Source organism: Corvus cornix, chromosome 8 (genome assembly GCF_000738735.6).
Source record: "Corvus cornix cornix isolate S_Up_H32 chromosome 8, ASM73873v5, whole genome shotgun sequence".
NCBI lineage: Eukaryota > Metazoa > Chordata > Aves > Passeriformes > Corvidae > Corvus > Corvus cornix.
The window spans coordinates 7,235,216-7,263,207 of NC_046338.1; the positions used below are offsets into that span (position 1 = coordinate 7,235,216).

The following is a 27,992-nucleotide window of genomic DNA, read 5'->3' on the forward strand; positions in this document are numbered from 1 at the left end:
CAAGTGTTCCAGAATCCTTTGTAATCCAGCCATTGCTATTTATATTCGTAATGATTTATTTAAGGTCTCTGTATATGTCAGCATAAAGTCATCAAAAAAAGCAAAATGAAGATTAGCTGGCTGGAAGCGCACAGAATGGAGAAGAATAACCCAACAATGGAATTGAGATAGAGCTTAGACACAGTAAATAACTAAAAAAAAATAAAGGGCAATCGCTTTATTTTCAACTCATCATATAGGAGCCAGAGCCTGTGATTTTGGCACCAGGCAGTTCCCATCACAGGCTATTAAGAGCAGGGAAACAGGTGTCTGGTGGCCAGGGGAGGAAATGAGAAGCCGTGACACCTGAATTGAGATCATAGACCTGCTCCTGCCTTTGTGTCTGGGGAAAAGGCATTAACTGCTTGATGCCTCAGTTCCTCAGCCGGCTGTAGTGGCACCCCACTCTCAGCTGTTAAAACTTTTAACTTATTTATAAGATGGGTTTTTTTCTATAGAGAACTGTAATGATGCAAGGCAACTTTATTATGTTCAGTGGAAAATGTGAAGTTAAGAAAAAACACTGAAGGATTGTGTAGTGGAGCGCAACACTTTTTAGAGCTGAGTCTCTAGGTCATTCTGAGGCAGGGATTTGAGTGGTGTCCCTTAGGATTTGCTGTTATACATGCTGAAATGATCAATCAAGGATAAAAAATGGACTGTTCTCATCTCATAGATCATTTCACAGTGAAACAGTTAAACTCCTGGCTGCTTTCTGAAAAACAGAGATCTGCATTAATAAGGTGACCTTATCAGAGCCACCCCTGGGGGGAAGGGAGGGAGAAAAAAGGTTGTAGAAAGAAAGCGAATCCTATTGTTAATCTTTTTTTCAGGGAGACTTGGATACCTGAATGCAAATTACTTTATATTTAAATTGTGTGAAAGCACAAAAGGTTTATGTCTACAATTGACAGTTATTTCATTAGCTGACTCGTGCAGCCTTGCAAATGGTTTCTAGTGTGAACTTTCCTTGGATTTGTTTTCTTTGTTCTTAGCAGATCTTGCAACGGTGATCATTTTGATTAATGTATTCAGAGCTCTGTTTTACTCCTGATTCATGTTTTTTGCAGCAGCCAGTGTTCTGGCCTGGGTAAGGTGAGACTGTGACGTGGCTTTAGTTTTCCTCCAGTCGTGTCGATCTGATGGGCTGTTCTCCAGCTGGAGAGGAACATGGAGGCTGCTGTAATGTATTTTGCATGGTAGTGACCCCAAACACGAGTTAAAGCAGGTTTTAATCATCAGATGTAGGATTTTTGTAGCCACATCCCACTGTGACAGCAGATGGGTGCTGTGCATGGGCTCTGTGGGGCTGGAGTATCATCTTTGTGTCTCTCTGAGCCTCTCAGGGTTGGGTATGCTGGCTTTGGGCCTCTGTTCAGATGGGTTTGTGGCTCAGAGTGGTTCACTACACCCCAAAATTAGAATTTCTGTTCCTGTTTGTTTAAAAAAGCTACCACATAAGCTCAGGTATTAATCTGGGGGCGAAGGAGAAGGTGTAGGTTAAAACTTACCCTTATCTTGCTTCAGGCACACCAATACCACATGTCCAGTCTGTGCTACATATTTGAGGAACCAATAATCACTTCAGGAGGGAAGGGTCCTTCCTACCCCTAAATCGATGGATGATCTCTCTCTCATCTGGAGGTGCTGGCCTTCCATTGACCCAAAAGATGAGCTTCACCAAGACACTCAAGTTTTACTAAGTCAAGTTTTAGGGTAGATCCTGTCAATCCAGCCTCCTGGTCTGAACTGAACAGCATCATCAAGGTTTACACACTAATGTAAAAAACCAGTCACAGGATTTGCTCGATTAATTGTCCCAGATACACATCGATCCGCTGGCAAGCTGCCAGAGGCGTGCAAGCTCTTACTATCCTTTCCCTCCTTTCTTCTTTATTTCTTTTACTCAGACTACATTTTTCTTCTTTTCAGAACTTTTTGGCATTAGTTGCTGCAATCAATCTGCCATTCCCCGCTGACGCCTCTTATTGCATTGGTTTCTTCAAACTCTTTCATCGGCGCCTCCAGCATTACACATCTCTCTTCAATCCGCGCCAGGCTCCGAGTCCTAAAATACAAACACCTCAGGGACCTGTGCCTGAGTTCCTTCACAAGTCACTTGTCTCCATTACCCTCCCTGAGAGTCACAGTTTCAGGAATCATGGTGAGATCCCAGGACAAAACACTTGAGATACCAAGGCAGGGCTTCAACAGTAAAACCAGAAAACGTTCAGGCCCAACCACCTCTATAAAACATCACTTTGAAACTGCTCTTCATATGCAGGGGAAGTGCACTCATTAGAATGGTTTTTACTTCCTCATGAATATTTTCAAGCCATTTCCCATTTTTATATGAAATCCAACACACAAAGGGTTTTCTGAGAACTGTTTGTGAAAATAGGAAACTTGGGGTTTTTTGGGCTCAGAGCCTTGAATTTTTTATCTTGATTTTACATGGTCAACTACAGGAAAAAGAAAGAAAAGGTTTTCATGTGTCTATAAGGGAGGCTCTGACAGAAAACAGTGGAAAGGTAGATTAATTTCTGCTGCACAAGTCTAAGTATTTTCCCTGTTCTCTCTTCTGCTTCACAGCAATAAATATAATAGGATTTTTTCAGCCTTTATTCTTGGACTTACTTCTTAATAGACGTTTAATTTAAAAAAGTGAAAGACAAAAGCCAGGATAGACAGGAATGAGTATCAGGGAAGAACAGGGACACTTGAAACTCAAGGGAAAGGGAAAAACAGAATAACTCAAGTTATGTCAAGATTTGTTCATTTTCTTTTAAACTGTACTTGGAAGCAAAAATCTTTAGACAAATATTTGTGGATAAAATTCCACCTAACTGCTTTTTCACACAAGATTCTCACAAATCATTAGTCTGGTCCATAACTGGATAGCTCTTCCAGCTGATCTGGCAAAAAATATTCTGATCTCTTTGTCCGTGATAATAATACTGAAATCAAATAGGTGCTCAACATGCAAAATATTAGAGGAACACTTTCTTCTGCTTAATTCTGCTTTACATATTTTTTATGATAAATGGTGGACTTTCTGAACACTGTGACAGAGAGCTGTTACTTGTGAACAACAATTTCAATGTTTTGGGTTGACATTTAGCTTAATGTATGAAACCCATGTCCTTGCTGTCACGAAATCTCAATTTTCCCACTTTTACAATATTGTTGGCATATGTTTCCAGCTGTCTGTTGCTGACATAGAATTGCTTGTGATTATCTGATGCTGAGCTGTTCTGCTCTGTTTTTGTGGTTTTAATCTCTCCAACAATACCTGAACACGCTGTGCAGATCGTGATTATTGGGGCAGAATACAGTCGTCTCTGAAATTTATTATCCCACACAGAAAATTGGCAATCCTTAGGATCTTTATATCTGGATTGAATGCGAACTGCCCTTCTTTCTGATTTCATAATTTAACATTGCAGACTGTTGACTTATTGACTACAGCGTTAGCATTTTCCAGATTGGCAGACAAATTGCCTTGTAGGAGTGTCTATGCATATTTATACATCATCCAAAGGTTAAACGATAGAATACATTTTAATTGCCTAGAGATAACTTGGCAAATTATATCGCTGGTACCAAAATTTCTAAACTTAAAAGATGAAAGTTACACACTGAAACCCATATTTTTTTCCAAGTAAATAAACCACTCAGCAATACTGATTACTAACAGTCTTCCACTGATGTTAATTAAATAGCATCTCAAAGACATAGCTGCCATTTTAGGCAAAATTTTAAGACAGAGGGAACTCTAGTTTTCTTCTTAGTCTTCCAAAGCATGGCATTTATATTGATCTTGCTATTTGAGAAAGGACCACAATCAAATAAACCCCAAAATGCAAAACAATTAAAGTGAGGCATTCATATCTAAACATTTTTTTCACTTCCATTTGTCTTAAAATCTGAAGGTTTCAGAAACTAAATCCCTGAAGAAGCTAAAATATGTCATGTGTTGCAAGAGCACCAGATACACTCACTGAGAATATTTTTCAGAGAAAACATAACCTTGGAGCTATTTGACTATTTAAGAGTAAGTCTAATTGCTACTTATATTTTTTACTTCCCACTTCAGCAACACTTTTCTCTCTAGCATACAGACCCCTAAAGAAATTACTGAGGAATAACAAGTGTTCTGCAAATTTGCTGATATACAGTGACTGCTCTTATGTATGTGCTCTTAAAATAAGGTCCTGCACATGGATTGGGGCAATCCAAGGCACAAATACAGGCTGGGCAGAGAATGGATTAAGAGCACCTCTGAAGAGAAGGACTTGAGGGTATTGGTTAATGAGAAGCTCAACATGACCCAGCCATGTGTGCCTGCAGCCCAGAAAGCCAAACCTATCAAGAGCAGCGTGGTCAGCAGGTCGAGGGAGGTGATTTTAGATAATCTTTAAGTTTCCTTCCAACCCAAACCATCCTGGGATTCTATGAACACAAGTAAGTTCAAAGTAGTTTGCTCTCAGTGGAAGAAACACATGACCTTGCAGTAGCTTGGTTACTTGCTGTGCTTTTACCTTTACAAGTGACCAGTAAGAACTCATGTGGAGTGCAATACTTTGGGCATGAGACGGGGAGACAGATGCATTCCTCTCCTGGAGGTTTTGACTAGAGGAAATTATGTGTGTTTAGGTGAAGAAAATGATTTTACAAGTGGATGTGCAGAGTGGGAGGGCTGAACCCCTTCAGGCAGATGGGAGAACCAAAGCCAGGCACCTCACTTGCCAGGCAAGGGTCCCAGCGAGGAGCTTATCAGTGAAAAATGGGAGACATCACTGTGCTGTCCTTCTGGTCTTATTGGTGGGTTTTGAAAGAAATCTCCCTTGGCCTATGTTTGGAAAGGAGTTTTATATCTGCACCTACCAGGGGTGAGAATTTCAGGCTGTTAAAAGTGAGATGGAGGTGTGTTTTTTCAATCTTTGCTCCAGAACAAGATGGGAGTTAGAACACTGTGCTCCTCGGGTTCTGTGGATGGGGTTTTGGCAGCTTCCACACTGAGGACAGATGGTATTTGAGATCTTGTTCTGAGACAGCCCTGCAGGATAAGCAATAACTCTGTGGGATTTCTTGGACTGTAAAGCTGCATATAGGCATCTGAGGTCCACTGGAGACCTTGCTAGGTCCAACCTCTCTTTGAGTTCATTTTGCTACATGATCTGAGGGCAAGAATGGCTATGATCCTTATTCTTTTGGTTAACAGAGTTTAAAAAAACCTAAAACAAACTAAACCCATGACAGCTGTCAGGAGTGATTTCAGTGAGTTTTGGAGAGACCATGAAAATACCCTTGGGGTGCTGGTCAACAGGGGCTGAACATGAGCCAACTGTGCCCAGGGGGGCATGAAGCCAAGGGCACCTGGCCTGTACCAGCAACAGTGTGGCCAGCAGTGACTGTCCCCCTGTGCTGGGCACTGGTGAGGCCACACCTCGAATGCTGTGTCCAGTTCTGAGCCCCTCATGACAAGAGAGACATTGAGGGCCTGGAGTGAGTCCAGGGAAGGGCAACACAGCTGGGGCAGGGTCTGGAGCACAAGTCTGGTGACAAGCAGCTGAGGGAGCTGGAGGGGCTCAGCCTGGAGAAAAGAAGGTTCAGGAGTGACTTTAGCAATCCCTAAAACTCCCAAAAAATAAAGGAGATTGTAGCCGGGGGGGTTGGTCACTCCTCCCAAGTAACAAGCAATAGAACAAGAGCAAACAGCCTCAAGCTGCACCAGGGAAGGCTTAGACTGGGTATTAGGAAAAAATTCTTCCCTGAAAGGGTTGTTAAGCCCTGGAACTGGCTGCCAAAGGAAGTGGTGAGTCACCATCCCTGGAGGTATGTAAAAGAGGTGTGGATGTGGTGCTCAGGGATATGGCTTAGTGGTGGGCTTGGCAGCGCTGGGCTAATGGTTGGAATTGATGATATTAAAGGTCTTTTCCAACCTAAATGATTCCATGATTCTGTGATTCTAGATAGTGCCTCCAGGTCAGAGGCAGGACAGATAATGGTGTCTACTGAACTCTCATTACTTGTTAAGAAATATGTCAATTCATCACTTCTCATCACTGAAAATTTATCTAAAGCACTATTAGCTTATTTCCCAATCAGTTAACTATTGAAGCAGAATCTTGAGCTACTGCACTGGGCTGATTCCTTTTAGCCCTTTAACAAAATTCAGACTTCCTTTGCTTCGTGGGTTTTCCTCTCTTGCATTTTTGGATAAAAACTGAAGGTTGCCTTATATTTATGTTCCCTAAATACTGTGATATATTCTCAGTAGTGCCACCTTTTACTTCTAGTAAAATCCCCACCTATCTTATCTTTTCTATTTGATTACCTCTTATACATACTGGTAAATAATGAGAGGGAATTTGGAAAATATAGGCCATTTGGAAGAAATTCTGTGTGTATCATAAAGATTACAGAAATATTTACGGCTCCCAAAGAGTCAATCTCCAGTCCAACATTTAATATAGGGATGGACACAAGCCCTGTTCACTCTCGCTGTTCTGGAAGGACTGGTTTTGCAATATTGTCTGTCTTCAGAACAGTAAAACTACTTCTGATGAATTTATCAAAGTTTGTATGCTGCAGTCCCCCAGACACTTTCTTATTTTCTTGACATTATTTTTTCATCAGTTTGGACTGTGTAGTATATGCAGACAGTGCATGTTCCACATATTGGATTGCTGTGTTTTTGCATACAAACTTTGTAAAGGAAAAGAAACAGCAGACTGTGTGTACAAGCATCAAAATCTGATTATATGCAGGATTCTAATCATAATATCACACCATCCTCACTGAAAAGCGTTGCAAGAATATTCCAATTCATATTCTGAATGGTGTGTTTCTCTGCAGTTGTCTTGCAGAATTCTTATTCCTACCAGGAGAAAATCAGTATACTGAACTGAATAAAAATGTATACATTAAATTGCTTATTCAAATGTCCACCTTTGATGTTTGCAGGGAATTCGAGCAGGAAGCAATATAACCTGAGCTTTGTTTTATTGATACAAGAGGCTAATGTGAGTTCCAAAACAGGAAAGAATGAGAAGTTGCTTAATATGCTGGAAATGTGGAAAAAATGTAGATTTCAGTTATTAGCTTTCACAGCTGTATTTGCATAGAAATATACTAACGGCTGGGTGACATTTCATGCATGAACTTGATAGCACACCCTTAAAAATATTCATGTTAGAAGAGTACTTAAAGGGAACCCCAGCTCGAACATTCCAGTCTTTGTTTAAAAAAACCAAAACTCTTGCTTTCCCTAGGGTATTCCAGTGCAAGGTATTTCTTTATGAAACAAAGCTTTCTTTGTTATGTGGAATTCTGGGACAGCCTAGGAAGGGCCTTTCTTTCTGATCACACTTTAAAAAAGATCCTGATTCCCCTGAATGTTAAATAATATTGCACAATAGATGTTGCTCAGGCTTTTGTGGAAAATACCAGCAAAGCAAGAAGCCCCTTGAGGTTTCAAACACCTCTTGGATTATCAGTTTCCTATGCCATTTTGTATTTTGAGGGAACACCTTCCTTGTAAGTGAGACAAAGATGAATGCCAATCATCTATGCTGCGTGAGATAAAAGGAGTTATTCTGCTTTGAAAAACTGAAAGAATTCTTGGAAAGGTCTATCACAGTTACCCCCTTGTAAGAATTTTTGGGAGCTGGGTCACAGCAACTCCTTCCAGTTCACATTTGCTTGTTATGGGGTGTTGGTTTTGTTGTTGTTGTTTAATTCACCTACTAGAGCAAACCAGGTGCAGCTTCATTTGTAACTCATAAAGGATGTCTGGTTTTACTTAGAGTGGAGAGGTTCAGAGAGCATAGTGAAGGATTTTAGATCAGGGAGCACTTTCACTTGCCAGCAGTTTCAGCATTCATTTTCTGTTCTTTTAATTTAAACATGATTATTAACAACACACAGCTGAGGAAGGCACTTTTCTGAAATATTCTGAGGATTATTCCTGCTCCATTATCTCCCTTTCACCTTCCACAACAGGATTTTATGTGCTCATGCTAGTTGATGTTCTTCAGAAGAGCAGCTGCTCCATCTCTGATTGTGACTTTCATTAGAAGTAGAAAACTCTACCTTCTGAAGTAGTGAGATGTGAGCACTAAGTCCTGGGAACATTTTCTAAAAACTCACTTTATACTGAAATATAACCAGCCTTGAAAGGGATTAGAAGGAATATGACAGGAGTATGAATTAAAAAGGACTGCATCATGAAAACATCTCTTTAAGAAGTTTTGACTCTGTCATCACTCAATCCCATTCCTGCAGCTGCTGATTGTCCAGAACCTTCCAAAACAGCAAGAAGCATCTCTGGAGCCTGTCCAGACTCTTGCTAAAATCAGATTTCTAAAGGAAAGGGGAACTATGTGGAACTTTCTGGAAAAAATGCGGTCCTGCATTTTTAGTAGCTGACCTCCTTTCCTTCTGTGTCTATCCCACATTACTTGTGTGAACCTCTCAAGCAGCATAGATCTCTGCAGAAAAGGGCTGCAGGATCATTTTCCCTGTCAGTATGACAGATAAATGCTGGTTCAAGACAGAACAGTGCTGTACAGACATGAGAATAGAAAACCAAAATGATAATATTATGAAAAAGGGTCATTAATACTATCTTACTTAGAGGATCTGTCTAAACCATAACATAATCACAGGCAGTATCTAGTAATGATATTTTACACTGAAGCCCAAAGGTTACAAAAAAACTTTAGTCTTTGCCAAAAGAAAGTCACTTTTTCATCTGAAGTACAAAAGGAATCAAATTTTTGTGGTGGTGCAAAATCTATGTATGTAAAGCTACTTTTAGAGTCATATTAGTAAAACACCTGTCAAAAGACAGGGGAAAGTCTGGTTTATAAAACGAAAGGGCAAATCTCGAATAAAATTTCCAGTTAGAGTGAAAATATATAGGCTGAAGCCATCAGTGGATGGTAGCAGCAATAAAGATCATTTGGGCTGCACGAGCAATGCCATCTCTAGAGCAGTTTTTGCAGACGGTGGCAATGGCACCTGAAGGACGCGTTTTACAGGTGAGTCCATGCACGAGTCAGCTCACAGAGAGCCTTCCCTACCTTCCTCTCAGGAAAGGAGTTTATAGCATGGAAAACAGCACAGTGCCTGAGTGCAGAAGGTGGTATTTAGCAAGATCTGGAATGGTGTACATCAGGGTAGGAGCTGAAAGCCACGATGTTTGAGAGTAATTTGCAGCTCCCAGACAAGGCTGGGTGAGGGTGGGGGAATTGCTGCTCTCACTGAGGAGAGATGGTGCCGACTGGCAGCGTCTCCTGGTTCCTGTTGACTTTCTGTGGGCACGTTTAACCTGTAATTTGGAAAAGGAAAATACAGTCTGGCACACATTCCTGAAGGGTTGCCAGTCCCAGATCTATCCATTGCATAGCCTGCCAGAATGGGATAGATAAGTACCTTACAGACCAGTATCCACAGCAACAGAGACTGGAATTTTATATTTTTAATACATATAAGAACCCAAAGAAAATAATTACTTTTTCATTTTCCAATTTTATAATAGTAATAATGACCTTTAGGTCAGGAATTTTCAGCAGTTAATGACTGTCTGGCTTTTTCTTTGGTCCTCAGTTCCTCCAGCCAGTCATTAACAGTGAGAAAAGTGCCTTCTCCTGTGGTCACTTTGGCTTAATCATTACCTTTTCATGCTACAGAATGCACCAGCTGGGAAATAAGTGTCTCCTATGCGGATGGATCCATAAAGTGTTCCTTGGGTTTCATTTCTTTGAAAGAATATTCTGTGAGGGTGTGAGAGTTTACTGTAAAAGATGATTGAGTATTATCCACAGCCCTGAGAAAAGTCAGATCACTCTGAGGAATTGGGGCTGAGGATGGTTTAAGGCCATAGATTTCAAAAGATTAAATCTTCAGAATTTATTTGTGTAATCTAGGTTCCCTTACTCTTCGTAACGGAGTGCTTCAGAATTATATATGGACACATATTTTCTTATCCATCTTCTAGGATCACACAGGAACAGGACCTCTTTTTTTCTGTTGTTGTTTGTATTTTTATATGTAATCACTGTGACACTGAAAGCACAGTGTAGCAACAGTGTCTTGAGAGTTAAAACTTACTTTAAAATATAAAGGGGAACAGCCCTCTGGAGTGCTTACCCTGCTCTGTCTGGATAGTAGACTCCCTCCTTCCAACCACCCTCTCTCTCAAAACACCTAGAAGCTGTACATGACTTTGTCCAGAGGGAGATTCATTTATACATGGAAATGTCTTTGTCTTGAACTTCATTGTAAGATCAAAAATGTGAACCATGGAATGGAGTTATCTTCTGACCACTCTACTGATCATATTCTTGCTAAAAACCAACCAGATTGTGAGTATATTGTATGCCTGGACATACATAAACCTTTGAAGAGTCTTCAGTTGTTGTACACTGTTAGTTGAGTTCTTCTTTAACCTCTATGACTTTTAATGCCATTTTTCCAGTATGGTGTTACTTTTAAAACTGTGAACATATCTTTCCTACAAGGTATATTTAAGCTTGAAAACAACTGTGTAAGAACTGCAGAACTTGGAGGACAAATAAATCCACAAGAAAACAATAGTTTTCTAAGCCACATATTCAATGTCTAGGGATTTCTAGTAATAGTCCAATGTATGGCTACTGCTGAATAGTCAGGTAGTAGTGAAGCACCTCCACTGGAACAGTAAAAGAACATGGGAATTTCTTCATTAGTAGATTTAAAGTCAATATGGTGTCCTCTGAGAACTTGGTACTAAATATGGAACAATGTGAATGACAAGCCTAATTTTAGTGTTTTGCTGTGAAAAGAGATTTAGCACCTGCATAACTTTTACTGGAACTCTTAGCTTTTCATTTTGTATCTTTAAGTGAAAACACAGCATGTACATTAAAGCTGAGGGCATCAACTTTTGCTTGAACATTTTTTTACTTTTCAAGAAAAATAACACCAGCAAAACATAAGTAGTGTTCCAAGAAAGAGCCACTCAGGAGTCCCACAAGGGCTGGGACTGTGATTTGTGGTTTCTCCACTCTTGGAGTGATAGTATTACTTTCTAAGCTGAGGCTTCATTTGCATTTTGAAAGTACAACAATTTACTTCTCAGCAGCGCTGTGCTGTTTCTAAAAGGCTGGACTGGCTCGAGGATTTAAATCCAGTGAGGTTCCAGTAATTCCCTTAACAATGAGTTTAAAAATCCACACCTTTAAAATAGCTCTGCACCTTTAAACCTCAAGCTCAACTCCATGTTAAAGCAGCTGGCTAACCATTAGTAGAAATGGGAAAGGTCCAAAAGACAGGAGTGACAAGTGACTTGTGTTTCATTTGGTGCTTTAATGGTTTTTTTCCTCAGCTTCACAGCTAACCAGTGCAGATTATTTATAGATTTTAAAGCCAGAAATTAACACTGTTCCTTGTAGGCAGAGGAGAAATGTATGGGATCATTATTAATTCTTTAGCATTATAATGCCTTCTGGCTCAATGTGTGTGCAAGGGACCAAGAGTAAACATACATTTATCATCCTGACCCTTATCTGTTCCCAAAAACGTCCTTCAGTGGAGAACTGTGAAACAGCCTGCCTAAAAGATTTGAGACCTTCTATTTTTTTGCTTTTGATACAAAGACCTTTACAGTCTTTGCTGTAATTGAACATTCAAATGTAAAATATTGCAAATACCAGTTTAGAGTGTTTCTTTTCCCTGAAAAAACGCCAACCAACCAACCAGCCAAAAAACTCACTATGGTGCTAGCTGCCTTCACATGAAGTCTTTTGGTTTTCTTTCATTGGGACAAATTACCCAGGCCTCCTTGGTACTCAAAGAGATCTCTCCCCTTCCAACTCAACCTAATTTTTGAGTCCTGAGCTTCTCTTTGTTTCCCATTATTTCCACTTTTACCCTTTTTCCGAGTTCCTTTCTCTTGACAGCAGCCTTGCACCCCACTAATAGAATTCAGCTGTGGAGGGAATGCAATCCTGGCAGGAGGCAGTGTACCCAATCCCTCACTGCCCACTGAACTTAGCAGGACAAAACTGTCCTTCGCAGAATTTTACCAGTGTCCATGGAGTAATTCCAGCAATCAGCCTGTCCTGTTGTCTCTCTGCAGCTCCCTGTACCCCACTGTAACACGAGGTAGAGGAGACAGCAGTGCTACAGCAGCTGTTATTGTTTGATCAGGAACACAGTCCTTGCGGGAATTTCATTTCCCTTGCAGACGCGCTACTAGAATACATTTGTCATCCATACTTTGTAGCAGACTTATATTTGCCTGTAATTACACACCAGTCTGGCAATACTTTATTGTTAACATAAAGTACTGCCATTTAAATCCCCCATCTTAAACGGAAGTATTTGCAAAACTCTGTAATTGCTAAAATAATAAAGCTGCCATTACTGTATGGGAAGTTTACAGCTTGTTGCTGAAATACCTACATTGGCTTAACTACACCTGTATGGATTCCTTATGTTTTCATGTGCTGTTTAAGACACATTTCTGCTGGGCACAACCAAATGTTTGTGGCCCTTTCACAGAATGGCTGAGGTTGGAAGAGGCCTCAGGAGCTCACCTTATACAGCCCCTGCTCAAGGGGCTGCCCAGGACCCATATCCAGATGCTTTTGAGTTATCTCCAAGGATGAAAACCCCACAAGCTCTCTGGGAACCTGTGCCAGTGCTCGGTCAAAACTGAATTTCATGTTTTCCAGCTTGTGGTCTGTCCCCATGTATGAGGAAGTCTATAAAAGATAACCAGGAAAAACAAGTACAGTGCGGTTTTACCCAGTGCAATGGGCACAGATAGTACTACAAACGCCTAGGGATATGAAAAACAGAAAAGACAATGTGTTTTGGTTTCATTTTGTGTTGGTTTTTCGCAAACAAAAAACTGGTGATGCCCCTCTCTCGTACTCATTCTGTGATTTTTTTTTTTTTTTTTTTTTTTTTTAATTTTTATTTTTACTTTAAACAGTTCTCCACATATGATTGTTCTGTTCTTAAGTCTGGTTGGGTAAAGCAGACCTCAGGACTAGAAACAGCAGTAAGAGTTTGCTCTGAACCATAAGCAATGTTGCCACGTTACGCTTTTCATACATGAAGCTCAAAACATCCATATTCGGTATCTAAGAGTCTGCAAAAGCTTGGGAATTTGTGCTAAAATTTGTGCCGTCTCTAACCCTTGTTCTGACATGCCTGCACAGCATTTTTCAGCTCTCTGTGCTCTTTTGGGGGAGGATGAGGGAGCTTTGTGCTCTTCCAGCAATCCCTAGGGCATGGAATGATGGAGTGCAGGTGGTTCTGCATTACCAGGAGGACCTTCAGGTAAAAACTGATGCTCAAGTCCTGTTGCCAAGTGGCAGATGAGTGTGGGGTTCTGTGTTGTGTTGTCTGGCCAGGAAGGATCTGCTCTCCTGGCTCAGGTCCCTCCTGCTGCCGCTTTTCCCTGCACTCGCTGGCCCTGTCCTGGCCCTCGGAACAAATCTCACTGTGTGTCACTCCTCTTGCTTCCCCTCTAAAGGTGACCACCAAGTTGAACAGAGGGATGGAGCACCCCTCCAATGAGGAAAGACTGAGAGAATTGGGATTGTTCAGCCTGAAAAAGTCTTAAGGGTAACCTAATTGTGGCCTTGCAGCACCTGAAAGGAACTTAAAAGAAAAGATGGGGAGAGACTATTACAAGAGCATGTAGTGACAGGACAAAGGGAAACAGCTTCAGGTTTAAAGAGTAGCTTTAGACTGGATACTAGAAAAAAATTCCTTAGGGTGGTCAGGGTGGTGAGGCCCTGGTACAGGTTTGTCCAGGGAAGTCATGCATTCCCCATTCCTGGAACTGTTCAAGGACAGCTTGGATGGAGCTTGGAGGAACCTGGTCCAGTGGAAGGTGTCCCTGCCCATGGCAGCAGGGCTGGAACACGATGATCTTTAAGGTCTCTTCCAACACAAGCCACTCCACGATTCTCTGGAACAAAACCTATTTCTGCGGCACACGTGTACGGTGTTCTCAACCTGGGGGCAAAAAGAGCTTCCCGAGGCCTTTCCTGGGGCCGAGCTTGAGCAAGGCCGAGGGTCGGGATCGAGGAGCCGGGACCCGTCCCGCGGGCACAGGTGCCGGGGCCGTGCGGGCTGTGTGCCCTGCGGGGCGGTGCGGATCCGTGCGGGGCCGTGCGGGCTGTGTGCCCTGCGGGGCGGTGCGGGACGGTGCGGGGCGGTGCGGATCCGTGCGGATCCGTGCGGGGCGGTGGCTGCGCCGGGCACCGAGCGGGGCTGGGGCCGCGGCCGCTCCCGCTCCCCCCGCCCGGGCCCGCCCCGCTCGCGTCGCTCCGCGCTGGATTGCTCGCGCCTGGCCGGCGCCGTCTGGGGCCCGGCGGGCGGCGCGGCCAGGCCCGCTCAGCCGAGCGCAGAGGCGGCCGCAGGAACAATACGGCGGCGGGCGCGGAGCCGCGCGGCCCGCCCCGCACCATGTACGCGTTCGTGCGGTTCCTGGAGGACAACGTGTGCTACGCGCTGCCCGTGTCCCGCGTGCGGGACTTCAGCCCCACCTCCCAGCAGGACTTCGACAACCAGAAGGTCTACACCGTGTACCGCAACCCCGAGGAGGCGGCGGACGAGGACGACGAGAGCCCCGGCGAGTGGGGCGACCGCCTGCTGCTGCACAAGGCCCAGATCCTGGCGCTGGCAGGTGAGGGCGGGCCGGGCCGCAGGGCTGGGGGGGGCCCGATGCCGCCCCCTCCCCGCTGAGGGAGGGTGGGAGGGGAGGGGGCGGCTCGGGGGGGGGGGGGGGGGCGCGGGGCCGAGGGTGGGGAGGGGCAGCTCCGAGCGGCCCCGGGCCCGGGGAGGGGCCCAAGGGTCGATTTCCAAAATAACCGCGAGCCCCGTGATGCCCTCCGTGATACCCGGGAAGGGGACCGTGGAAACATAACAAAAAAAAAAAAAAAAAAAAAAAAAAAAAAAAAAAAAGTTGAGATTTTCGTCCACGGCTTATTTATAGTGCACGGAGTCATTTGTGTACCTTTGCAGTTCTTGCCAAATTTGAGGGGTGCTGTTTTGTGTCCGCTTTGTTAGTTTAAGTGACTTCATAAATTGGAAGGCAGTAGTGGAAACCAGACCTCCAGGTACTGCTCTTGTTAAGCGTGGGCTTGCTGCATTTGGTTTGTTTCATGTTTAAAGATAACAAATGTTTCCACGCTAAGCGGACCAATTAAAGCGTACACTAAGAAAGAACCCCCTATTTTGGCCATTCGAAGGAGTTCAGCCCTTGTGAGATAGTACTGTTACATTGTCCCTAGACAGTGACTCTTTGGCGGAGTGTTTCCTTGAAGACTTTGCGTAGTTTTCTTGCTGCCATAGTCATAGTTGACATGGAAAGGAAGTTCGGTGGTTGGAGCAAATTGCTGGTTAGTGTGGATTTGCCCAATGGGCTTTTGAAGGACAGCAATGACCATTTGAAATGTCAGCCTGGGTAGCAAAGAGGACACTGGGTTCTCATCCTGACTTTTCCACTTTGGGAGAAGTACTGGTTATGTCTATTTCCTCGAATATGGAATGGGCTTAAAAACTCTTTTGTTTAGTATTGAGCTCTTGGAAGGCAGTGCTGAATTCTGATATCTAAATAGAGTAACTTGGTGTTAAAGTCATGCAAAACTGTTATTTTTCTGATTTTACTTTTGAAAGTTAACAGTTCCTAAGCCAGTTTAGCCTGGTGGTGGTCCAGTTTGTCCCTGGCTCAGCCAATCACTTTTGCCATTATCCTGTTTCTAGTATTGGCCATAAACTGATACCCCAAAAGAACAAGGAACAGCCAAACATGAGTTTCTCTGTAACGCTTTTCCAGTTTCTGAGTATTTGCAACTCCAGAAGTTCGGGAGAACTTAACAGTTAGGCAGTCCAGCAGAGGAGTGGAGTCTCCTGCTAAGTTTTTGTTGTGCTGTGCCAGCCCACGTTTTGTCTGTCCTGTGTGTGGCAGAGGAGTGCATGTGAAGTGTTTCTTGCAGGTTTCCTGTCAGATCCATGGAAGACAACGATCTCAGCATCCAGGGTTTGCATGGCCTCTTCCCAAAGGCAGCATCCCATTGGACTCCACCTTCCTCTGTCCCAGTGGGGAACTGCAGCAGCAGTGCCCTTTCAGTTCCTCGTGTCCATCTCAACACAGCTGAAGTTCTTCAGAGAGATATTTAGAAATAGACACTTGGGTCACATGTTGAACCAGGTTGCCTCAGTTTTCCAGCAGGAAGTGCTTCTTTCTGCCAATTCCCTTGTTCCAGGCAGAGCCTGTGTCTACCCAAGACGTGCTCTCCTGAATTCTTCTGTACAGTTTCTCTTTGTTTCGTGTCTCTTGAACCAGAACAAACCAATATATGCTGTTTCCTCCAGAGAACAGGACTTGTTACCTGTATTAGTGATTTGCTCTAATTGCTCTCCAGAGATTCCAATTTCTGCAGGAAGCTCTCCTGGTGAGCCAGGAACACAAGGAAACACACAGCTATCTTTATTACAGCTGTCACATCTCAATATTCTGACTAGATCTGTGTTTTGCATGCTTGGAAAACTTCTCACCTGAACACCAAATGAATCCTTCTGTGCTTCTTTCCATGCTGCACCATGTAAAAATACCTTAGGTGAATTCAACAGAAGTTGTATACAAAGGGTTGCTTACTTCTAAAGTTGTCATTTCTCCCCAAAATGTTAATATTGGTGTTTGTTTTTATTGTGGTTAAAAAACTTTGGAGAAAAAACTTAGTCTTGCATGAAGACATCATAGCACAATTTTTGCTTTATAGTGACCAACTCAGATTAAGATAAGTTTTTATGGCAAACACTGCAAGTGTTATGTTATACAAATTGCTTATTTAGTTAAAAATAATTTCACAAGTCTGCAATAACGTTTCACATACCAGTACAGAACTTTTAATTCTAAAGGTTTCCAGCCTATCGTAGTAATAAGGTAAATAATGTGTATAAAGTTGCTTTTATATTTAAAATATACATAGTTGATTTTGATTTTTTCGGAAGGAACCCTTAACTGCACAAATCATACATCAATGACTAAAGATTTACTGCTTTGGTCCAAGAATTCTCTGTTAGGAACAGGTTTCAGGATCAAATTTAGGCTATGGATATTAAATTAAACAAACAACAAAGAAGGAATAAAAAGGGAAAATGGCTTTTTTAAGCCTGTTCTTTTACAGTTTGAATGGTGACCAATTTTCTTCCACTTACCAAGGCTGCTCAAGTAAGAAAAGTTCTAGCTTTTTATATATATTTTCATGATCAAACACTCTCCATGCAGTGGAAATTAATCATAGTTTGAGAAGCAGATCCATTTGTTTTTCCTTTCTAGCAACTTAAAAAAAAAAGGAGAAGAGAAAGAACACAGATACAAGACCCATATTAATGTCCTTTTTGTTTTTCTTTTGAAAATAGTTTTTCTTTCCTATTATGTCTGAAGAAATTTAGATACCTTTCAACCTTCTACCCTTGTAATTTAGGAATTCACACAGGCCTAAGTACAGGTTTATGCCCATAATACATAGCTTTATTGGAGCATTGGTTGTGTCAAGAGTTCATAAAACAATTGTCCTCATTTGAGAGAGTCTAGAAGCAATTCTTTGATCCTTTGTGGTGAGGTTGGATGGTTGGAAGGCAATGCAGTTGTGAGGGATATTGTTGCTGCAGAGCAGAGAGAGCTGCTGAAAAGGCATCCTAAGTTTAAAAAGGAAAAATAAAAGAGGGAAGTGTGTTGGGACATGCTCAGAGCATCAAGTAACTGTGAGAGACTTGGTGTGTTGTGGACATAAATGCTGTTGTCTTTTTTTCTGTGGTGAGTAGTATGTGATAGTGTTAGAGAAGAGTGGTAGATGAGCTCTGAGCAGCTGTGCCTTCCCTTGTGTCCCTGTGTGCGTGGCTGGGAACTGCTGAGACTGCTGGGATGTGCTGGCCTGGGAACCTTCCACTTTTTCAAAAGTTAGCTAAAGACTAGGTTGACCTGACTCAGTTCTAGACCTTCCAGCCACAGAAGGCACATGAAAGTGAATGTCTTGTGCCTTAACAAGTTCACCATTTGGGTACCAGCAGCTGATGCTATGTAGTAATAAAGGAATAATTTTACTTGCCTCTTGAATGGAAAATAGAAGTCAGCAGACTGGAGTTTGACTACAGAGCAGTTTCTTGAGGTGACGTTAGCTGGTCTGTCTTGTTGAGAATATAAAAATAGCAGGCAGCTTTTCAGGAAGAGTTTGAGTCTGTCTTTCTGATCATCCACACCCTTCCTTTTTCTTCTTTTCTGTCCTCTCCTCAAAATTCTCCAAAGCTGTTTTTTCTGATCCCTCTTCTTTGCACACTTATGCCACTTGCAGCTTTTCCACACTTGTCCAATAGTCACTGGCAGAATGTTGTCTGTGAGCGTATGCACCTTATAGGAGCATGGCCTTTAGATGACTCCACTGGAGCTTTTTCTTTCTTTTCAAAGTGATGAATATTAGGTGGAATGAACTGAGTTTCAGGGACTTCTAAAAGTTCCCTACTTCAGGCTATGTTTGTTAACAAGTTGATAATGACTCTCTTCTCCTAGGAGGTGTTCTTTCCTGACTACAGTAAATAATTGTGCTCTCTAGCTGCTGCCCTCAACATTTCCCACGCACACTATCATAGCCAACATATCTCCATCAGATTCTCATCAGCAATTCCTTAGCTGCCACAGCAAATGTGTCAATACCTGTGTGCATCCCTATAATTTCTTGCCCCTTTATAAAATGTTATGCTCCACTTTTTATTGGAGTAGGTTGATGATTTGGTTTTTTTTTAGTTTTAAGAGCCTGTGCAGCTCACGGTGAGATAAGTTATTGTGTATTTCAGAAGGATGTAAAATCTCTATTCATAGAAAAAATTTAAATTAAGTGTTTCTAGGACTGAGTTTTGAGTAAGGTTAAGAATGTTTCAGCTTCTTACTGCGTATCCAAGCTTCTTTGCTATGGATCATTCATGGAGGAAAGACCCTTTGTCAAATTCTGGAATAGGTGAAAAATGTGCAATACAAGATTTTGATTATATCAAGAATATACAAAATTCAGGTCAGGAAGTTGTCTTGATGCGTAATATTTAAGTCCAAGCTTTTATTGGTATTTCTGTAATCTTGGGCTTCTCCATGGATTTTCTCCTTCTTGCATCATTCCAACAGCTTGGGGAGTTGGAGTACATAAAGCAGGTCATAGCCGTGGCCATTGTACCCATGCTCCCTCCCATGTTCCCTCCCATCTTCCTGCTCACTCCATGTGTCCCATTTCCTTTCCCAGGGCAGTCAGTAGGGTGAATGAACCATTGTGGTAGGAGGGACAGCTGACTTTTTGTTCCCAGGAATCTCTGGGTCTGTCCCTTATCAGCATAAGTTGGATGGTGTGCAACAGGGACCTGGGCAGAAATGGCACCAGGAAAGAAGTCAAAGCACCTGCAGCTGCATCTCAGGTGATCCCAAGGGTTGCCCTGAGTAAAGAAGTGCCAGGAAGAGGCTGTGGGAAACCTCCCAGTCCTGGTAGTGGTTCCTCACAGGCTCTTTTTAATGTATTTGATTTTTCCTGGGCTGCTTTGGGAGTACTTGGAAGAGCTTTGGTGTCACTGCCCTTGAGCAGCAAGTCCAGCTGTCCCTAATGGTGGTGTCACCTCCTGTGCCTGTGCATCAGGTCTTGCCATGCCAAGGGCCCACTCCAGTTGTTGACAGGAACTAAGCTCAGCAGTTTAGGCAGTGCTGAAGTAACCTTGTTCATAATAGCTTTTTTTTTTTTTTTTAATTTTTACTGTGATATTTGATGTGCATGGCCTACTTTGTCACATACTTAGCTGATGTGCTACTGCTGTGTTACCTTCTCAGCAGGTAAAAGAGCTGGCTGTAGGCAGAGGTTCAGCAAATCATTTTGTATAACAGAGTAACTAACTACTTCACACTCCTAAATATAGTCCTGAACACAAGTGTGGCAGTACTCATGAAAAATATTTAAAGCTAGATTTCACACTCATTTTGTATTTGATCCATTTCTGGTTTATTTTTAACTCATGTAAGATGAAGGGTGGAGTTTTTTTTCCCTTCTTCTAAATCCTAGTGTAGGAGCATACGTGAGATATGAAGGACTTGTACAAAGGCACAATTTTGTGGGGTCTTTTGGGTGTAGTTTCTGTTTGTTTAGTGTTGGAGTCTTAGTATGCCACATTGACACAAAGCTTAAATGGCAGCAGCAAAAAGATTTTGGAACTTTTAAAACTGTAGCTGCTAAGTAGTGATTTGGAGTAACCCTTATGAGAGTGGTGATGTCATCAGCAGGCTAAAATGCCAGTAAAAATTAATATAAAAGCTGGGATTTTTCTGTGGAAGATGTTGCACTTACATTTAATTTCTTCCTTTCCTGTATTACCCTGCTTATTCTGAATGTACATTGTTTGTTTGTTTGTTTGTCTTTAACCCTTCTCAACTGACCTGTTTGTTCCTCAGTCACATTTGCTTTTTGCTTCACCTTAATAGTCAGAAGTCATCATCTAATTTATTTTTATAACATAAAGACATACAGGTGACCTACACTATTGTTTTTCTTGGTCTTAGTACCTTATGTTGCACCACTTAACACTAGTTATGCTTGTAAATGTTGTATAAGCTTAGCTAGCGTACAGTAAAAACATGAACTTCAGAATTTTAACAAAATTGTCTTCAAAGATAATATGGTTATGGTAGCTATGGTAACTAAAACTAATTAAAATATGCTAAAATTTGCAGGGGAGTGAAAAAGGAGAAAAATGTAAGTTAATGTTTTTGTTTTCATAATTTAACAGTAAAACATTTTTTTTCCAGTCTATTGTGTAAGTGCCAGTCAGTCAATTATATGCGTTTTTAAAGAATTCCTTTAGAAATAGTAGAGGCTGAACCACATTGTAATTTTTGTATGTAAACTGAAAAAATGCATAAATCTACCCACTATTTCCATAGTAAGCTTATTCCTTGGGCAGAAATACTTGTGGAGGCTTCCTTGAGTGATCTCTGTAGGCTTCTGCTTTATCTGCTGGACAGCTTGTGGGCAGCATCTCTGTGGCTTTGTGGCCTGTGTGATCATGAAATCATCACAGGGTTTGGTCCTAATATAATTGTACAGTCTAATACAGATGGACTGGTGAGGGCAGCCAGATTGATGAATTGTAGCTGTCATTGAGACTGATGATCTCTTTGAATGAACTTTTGAACTTCTGAAGAAATACATAGCATTTGCTATAAAAGATTTTTTGTGAAGTATTTATCATGTTCCAGTTTTTGAAAAGAAATTTCCATAGTTAGGTTTCATGTGTAGGTGCAGAAGAAAGATTTAAAGGATGGTAAAGGATGGCATTTTCACATCCTGCTTGTTTTCAGGGTTTCTTTTTAATTTAATGGTAATGCTGTACTAGTGTACTTGTTTCAGGAAGGATTAAGAGAGTTGTTCCGTAAGAGCTGTAATCCTTTGTGTTTGACATGTGCAGAGTATTGTACAAATACTAACAATCCGTACAACACTTCAGTGGGCTAGATGGGGACAGTAAGATGAAAAGTTTGAATTATTCAAGGTCAGTATTTAAGTAAATATTGGATCCAAGATTAAAACTGTCCTCAGTCTTGTAGAGAGCATGATTTCCTGTTTCTCAGCATAGTCTTTTCTTAACTTGATTGTCCAGCTCCATCTGTTTGTGCTGCAGCCAAGTTCTAGTACCACTAAAAGTTAAATGAAAGGCAGAGTTTTGCTGACAAAGAATGACGACTGTTTTTAGTTGTATTAGTTTGAGTCATGTTGCCTTTGGTTAATTATTTTTGATGAGACTTTGTGTTCACTTCTGAACTGAAAAATAGATTTCATATTAATAATGGAAATTAAGGAAGAAAATACATGTAAGTTTTTCTTGCAGCACAGGTCTGACATATCTGGGCTGATACTCAAGACTGTAGATCTGAACAATCTGCTGATGAGTGAGCACATGAAAAAGGAGAATGTTAGAAAATACTTGAGTTTCTTCATGTGCACTAGAAATTTGACTACAAATAGGTGGCCATATCAATAGCTCTCACTCCTACCAGAATTAAACTGGGTATCTCATTGACACCTCAACATTATTTGCTTCAGTAGCTGGCATGATAGGTTTTTTTTAGTTTTAGTTTGTTTTGGGTTTTGTGAGAGCAGCAGCAAGTCCATGCTCTGTGCATTTACTTGTATTAAATATTAATGGGCGAGAGCCAGTCTTGATCTAGGACTTCAGAGAGAATTTAAGAGGTTTATGTAATCTGTGCTCTGCTTCTGTAGGATTTTGGCTCCTTAATCTTTCTCTCCCTTCTTTAGTGCCTTTGTACAAAGCAGGTGTGGCTTTCTCTCCATCATCAGTGAGCACTCTTGGTTCAGGCTCCTGGCACATCATCCTTCTTACCCATCATCTCTAAACCTGTCAAGCAGTGGTTTAGGACCTTTCTATCTTGCTTTTCCCCAGTTTGATTAAGAATTATTTTCACTCTATTTCCAATTCTTTAGACTTTATTGAAATTCACTTCACAAGATTTAGCAGGCTTTTGGGCCAGTTCCTCAAGTGCATGTCTTCACCTTCCTGTGCTTATCGGCCCTGCCTGTCACACTGCTGCTTGATGTGTTGTTCTTCCCTGACTTCTTTGCTCACTCTTCTTTATGCTCTGAAGACAACCTTCCAGTCACTTATTTGTGTGTTGCTGTCATTTTCTCTTTCTGGCAAAGTGCTGCAGAACTGCTTAGTTCTTCAGTTTTTGGGAGTGATACAAGCCCAGATGATGGCATCTCTCAGCTCTGCCTTTTTATTGCTAACTTTTCTCACTTACATTTTTTTGTCAGCTTCCCTTTCTGACACCCTTAGCAGAAATCTTTTTCAGCTTATGCTTAGGATGTCCCAACATATTTTCCTACAATTTTTGTCCATTTATCTTGAATTTGGAGTCAAGAGGAGGAATAATCTCGTTTATCATTCCCAACCCAAAATCTGGCTGTCTCTTACATGCTCCTCATCTGCTTTGTTGCTTACACTCATCTCTACCTTTCTGTCCAACTAAATATACTTCTGAAGTGCTTTCACTGTGCCCAGTGTTTATTTATGGAATCATTTTCTCTGTCCTCCCAACAAAGCTCTCTTCTAGTCTTAAAAAAAAAAAAAAAAAAGCAAAACAGTATAGTAAATTTTACTATCCAAATCCTGAATTGACTGTGCCAGCACCTGCTTGACCCCTCTTTTGCACATTCCTCCCTTTTTTAGCTGCATTGAGTTTGGTGGCACCTGTCCTCTTCAAATGACTGCTGCATTTCCACTGCTGTCTGTTGCCCTGTGTTTGTTACTGTCATTCTCAGTTTCTTCTTTGGTAGTGGTTGTAATCTCAGTGTACTCCTAGATCAGACATGTTTTATATGAGGCACACTTCCTTTTGCTTTGTATCCTGAATATCTTCTGAGCCTGCAGGATCATTACATTTTCTGAAATCTTCTTCCTGTTCAAGTCCTCCTTTAATGTGTTCATTAAATTAAGTAAGAAAGTAATTTATATTTCTTTTTTTTTCCCAGCTTCAAATAAGCTAGGTGGGGTTTTTTTATTATTATTATCATGCTGTTTTCCTTCTCAGTCACAGCAGTATTGAATATTGTTTATTTGTGTGTAAGTGGCACTTAGGAATCCATGCCCTGTTGTGCTTGGTGTGTTTGCTTTAAAACACCACATACACCTTTGGTTATGGGATCTGTGCTTTGGTTCTTTTGCATCTTTTACTTTTTCTGACCTGCAACCAGTGCACAGCCTGCAAAGGCAGGTGAACTTAGCTCCTCTGTAGGAGCAACCTGACTGAATCAGTAGCAAACCAGTTCAGTGCAGCAGTGTGTGGGGAATCTTGTGCAGGTGTTGTCCATATGTGCTGGGTACATGCCTGGAAATGGGAAGGCTGATGGTAAGTTTTTTCATCTGTCAGCATATCATTTTTCACAAGGAGTGGAATTTTTTTGAAGGCTTAGGGGAAGGACGAATTCTGTTCAAGGTTCTTTCATTTTATTACTGTAAGATTTATAGCATTGCCAAGCCCCTTCTTTGGACTGATACCAGACCTGCCATCCCTCATCCATTTGGAGTGCAGATCTCTCTTCCTTTATTTTTCCAGCTTTTATTCCAAAGATGGAAAAAAAAATCAGCATTTGAACTCTTTTTTGAAGGGATTAGTTTGTTCAGTCCTTATTTCTAAATTAGAAAGTAAGGAGTGCTTTAAGGAGACTTTAAGATTTTCATAGTTTTATTTTACATCCCACAATAGGGTTTTCAGTTTTAGAGCACTAACATATTTCTCCTTGGATTTAACCAAATCCCTGCCCTGTTGAAGTTGCTTTCTCTGCCTCAGTTCCCTGCCCCTCTAGACTTGAAGCTGTTACCTATTGGTCTGGATCCACCTATCCTGACACTGAAATGAGGGCCTTATTGAAGAAAGCATTCCAGGATCAGTTTATCATTTGCTAGTTGATAGATTCTCTAATGCAGGGTTGCTTTTTTGGCTTTTCTTTCTTTGAGCACTGCTGAGGCCAAAAATCTCCCCAGGCACTTTTTTCTGACGGCCTGTTCAGCTTTGGGAGAAGCCTGGATGGGGAGAGACGCTGTCACGTGCCCTGGCTCTTGAGGCCTGCGCTTCACTATGGTGAGGAGTTGACTGCCAAGATCTCTCCAAGTCTGACCTTTTCTTGGAGTACAGTTATTTCCAGCATGCTTTACTCTTTATCTTGAATCACAGAATACCAGGTTCTCTGTGAACAAAAGCAATTTTTCCTAATATACATGTGTCTTTCAGAATGTCCCTTCCTAAAGAACAGAGGGAACCCATTCTTGTATCGAGCATCCACCCTGCATATTTTGTTACAAGTACCTAATTAAGTATGTTAAGTGCTAGTTCTCAGTAATTGATATCACTGAACTCATTGCATATCTAAGGAAAACCATAGACACAACTTTATAACAAGCTGATCATAGCCACCATGGGGAAGGTGTAATTTTTAACTTCTAGCAAGGTTTAAATGGCTGGGAACAAAGTCCAGATAAGTGATTTGGGTCATTTCAAAATGAGGCTCTGAGCTACAATGCTTTTAGGCTGCCCTTCTCTCTCTTCTGTAGCCCCAGGCACTGAATTGCAGCTTGTCCATATATTTGGTTCCTATCCTGGTTTTCTTCTGCCTCAAAATCACAGGTGTGTTGTTTTTTGCTGGATTTTTATTTCGTACCTGTCTTTTGTTTGATGGCACAACAGCAGACAGAGAATCCTAAGGAGAACTGCTTATAAATGCATGTTCATGTTTCTCCTACCCTTCCCCCATGTCTCCACTCTCTCCCTCCCACCCCTTCCCAAATTCCATTAATATTAACAGAACAAGAGCCAGAACTCCAGCATTAATCTCAAATTCAGAATGAGATTTTTCTGGCTCTGTCTGCAGCTAATGCAGAAGACAACAGAGGTTAGAAATGCACTTAAAAAAAAAAAAGAACAAAAGGCCTTTTCATATTCAACACACTGAATGGATTGTGTTAGGTAGAAATAAACTTTCAAAGACCAGAGCATATGTAAAAAAATATTGAATATATTGTTGTTGGAAGGCAGAGGAACATTTATTTGCTTACTGATTACATTTAAAGTTCCTGAGCTTTAACTTACATAAACTCATTGTTTCTTCAAATTTTGTGTGTGGAGAAAAGAGTTCCTTTTTTCAGCTTACTGGTTCATGTATAGATAAGCAGTAAAACCAAAAAGTCAAATGAACAGAAAGAGAACTGTGTTGATAGTTACATGCCAGCAATGTACAAACTAAGCATTTGTAAGGAGATGTATAAACAAACTTCAAAACCAGTGAAATTTTGCAAACATAGATTTCATAGGCAAACTGAAATTGAGTGGAGAGTGAAGAGAATGAAGAATTCAGATAATTTGCATTTGTTTTCTTTGACCCCAAACTAAGTATTTTCTTTCATTTTCAGTGTTAAGTGCATAGAATGTGTTATTAACCTTTATGAATTGACTTTAAAAGCCAAAATCAAAGATAAATGTTACTGTTCTTCTAAATAGTTTTTGTTTGAATGTTGGTTTATTCACTGGAAAGTATTCGCTGACTTCTGTAGTCTGCACAGGCACGTACTCCTCTGTGACCCCTGTCTGTGGTTGCTCCAAGAGTCACTTTTCCCCGCCATGGGAAGGATGGCTCATGTCCCTGTCTACTCAGTGTGGGGTTCTGGCTTCTGGTGACCTCAGCGAGCTGTCAGCAGACAACTTTGTTAACTCTGTCAAGTAATGGATTGTGTCCATCTGGTTGTGAAGCCAAGGGTTATTTCAGAGGATAGAAACTGATCTGAATTCTTCAAATAGAGAAGGAGGTCATCTGCATGTCCTGTGGAAGGTGCTTTGGCAAAGCAGTCTGGAGCAGTTGGCTCTGCAGTATCCATGTGCTGCTCTTCCTCCAAGGAATTGAAAGAACATATTTTAGCAAAGGATTCCTCAATCTAGCCAATACCCTGAAATACATGAACACAGAAAAAGTTGGTTGTTTTCTTTTTTTGCCCCATTCAGTATGGATTAATTTATTCTTAAATTCCAAGAAAATACCAATACCCATCAGTCTATCCTTTAGTCTGGAAGTTTGTGTTATTTGGGTTTTTTTGGGAAGGGCTCCCTTATTTTCTTCTCATCTCTTTGGCATTAGAATTTGCTTATCTCACTTTTCTGATGAATCTACATTTTCCAAATAAATGAAAACATAGGGGTTTATTTTTCAAAACTGAAACGGTTGGATTGCCTTTTTGTTTGACTGGGATAAGCATCCACAATGCTCTGGGGAATGGAGAATGATCTAAAATAAGCCTAGCTGTTTTTTGTTGTTTATCTGTTTCTTTTTGCATCTGTCTTAGTATTTATTGCTACCATCTGCGTTTCATTTCAGGTTGTCTAATGTCTTACTCTGCATGTTCTTTGCCTATTCTTTTTACATAGCCTTGGGCTGTAATATCACCATTTGCCTACAAGAGATCCATTTCTATCTGTAACAAAATGAATTGCATTCATCTGTGTAATTCATTTCTAATGAATGCCTTGCTCCTCATTAAACAGTGATTTACCTTTGTTTCCCTTTCCTACACTGTCAACACAAACCATTTTGAGGTCCTGTGGAGAGATGCTAATTTGAGGAGGCAAAAGTCAATGCAACTAAGCACTCACAGGGGCCATTCTCCTTGGCACTTTCAAAAATATTCATGGGACACTTTGCAGAATACAATTTGCAGGTGGATAAGAAGACTCAGAATGTTTTCCTGTTCATAATCTCTCAGTGTACGAAGGCAATGCTTGACAGTTTAAATGCATTTCTCCTTGACACTCTCAGGAACAGGGGAATCTTTTCAGACCTTGTCTGTTCTACAAGAATTTTACCTGTCACAGGCACATTTTGGGAGACTGTACTCTTGGTTCACTACCCCTCTCTACCTTTTCAGGAATATTAAAATATTTTCAATGTATTTTCAGATTAATATTTTTAAATACCTAATTTTGAGATATGTCAAAATGTTACAGACTTGAAAATGTTTTGCTTCAATTTTTTAATGAGATGCAAAGATTCATATAAATATTTATTGGCTTTGCCAATAGTATCTAAAGGAAAAGGACGAATACCATTAATTCATGAAATAGGGGTTGTGCAGTAATTTTGTTACAGATTTGGTTCTTATGCAACTTTTGTGTAATGCACTTTGAAGCTCTCCAGCAACATTCCTTTTTCCAGCCCTTTGCAGAACAGCAGAGTCTGCCATGTGTGCAAATAGATAGATCTGTGCTGCTGACAGATGATGCTTAGAGTACGGGGTGAATTACCAAGTTTATTTTCACTTTAACCCTAAGCAGAGTTTGAACTGCAGCAGTGGATTAT

The 27,992-nt window shown here is 41.2% G+C and overlaps 1 protein-coding gene across 7 annotated transcripts in view; it reads left to right on the plus strand.

The window, feature by feature from the left end:
• Positions 1-27,992, plus strand: part of BEND5 (BEN domain containing 5) — an 885,667-nt gene that overhangs the window by 516,478 nt on the left and 341,197 nt on the right. Inside the window, exon 1 of one of the 7 annotated variants that reach the window (XM_039556519.1) lies at positions 14,365-14,734. The exons of 5 other annotated variants lie outside the window; for them this stretch is intronic. In XM_039556519.1, the coding sequence (XP_039412453.1) occupies positions 14,515-14,734 (220 nt within the window). In that variant the 5' untranslated portion in view covers positions 14,365-14,514. Of the gene's footprint in view, positions 1-14,364; positions 14,735-19,904; positions 25,277-27,992 lie in introns of those variants that run through there. One more of the 7 variants, XM_010408861.4, reaches the window with a different exon arrangement.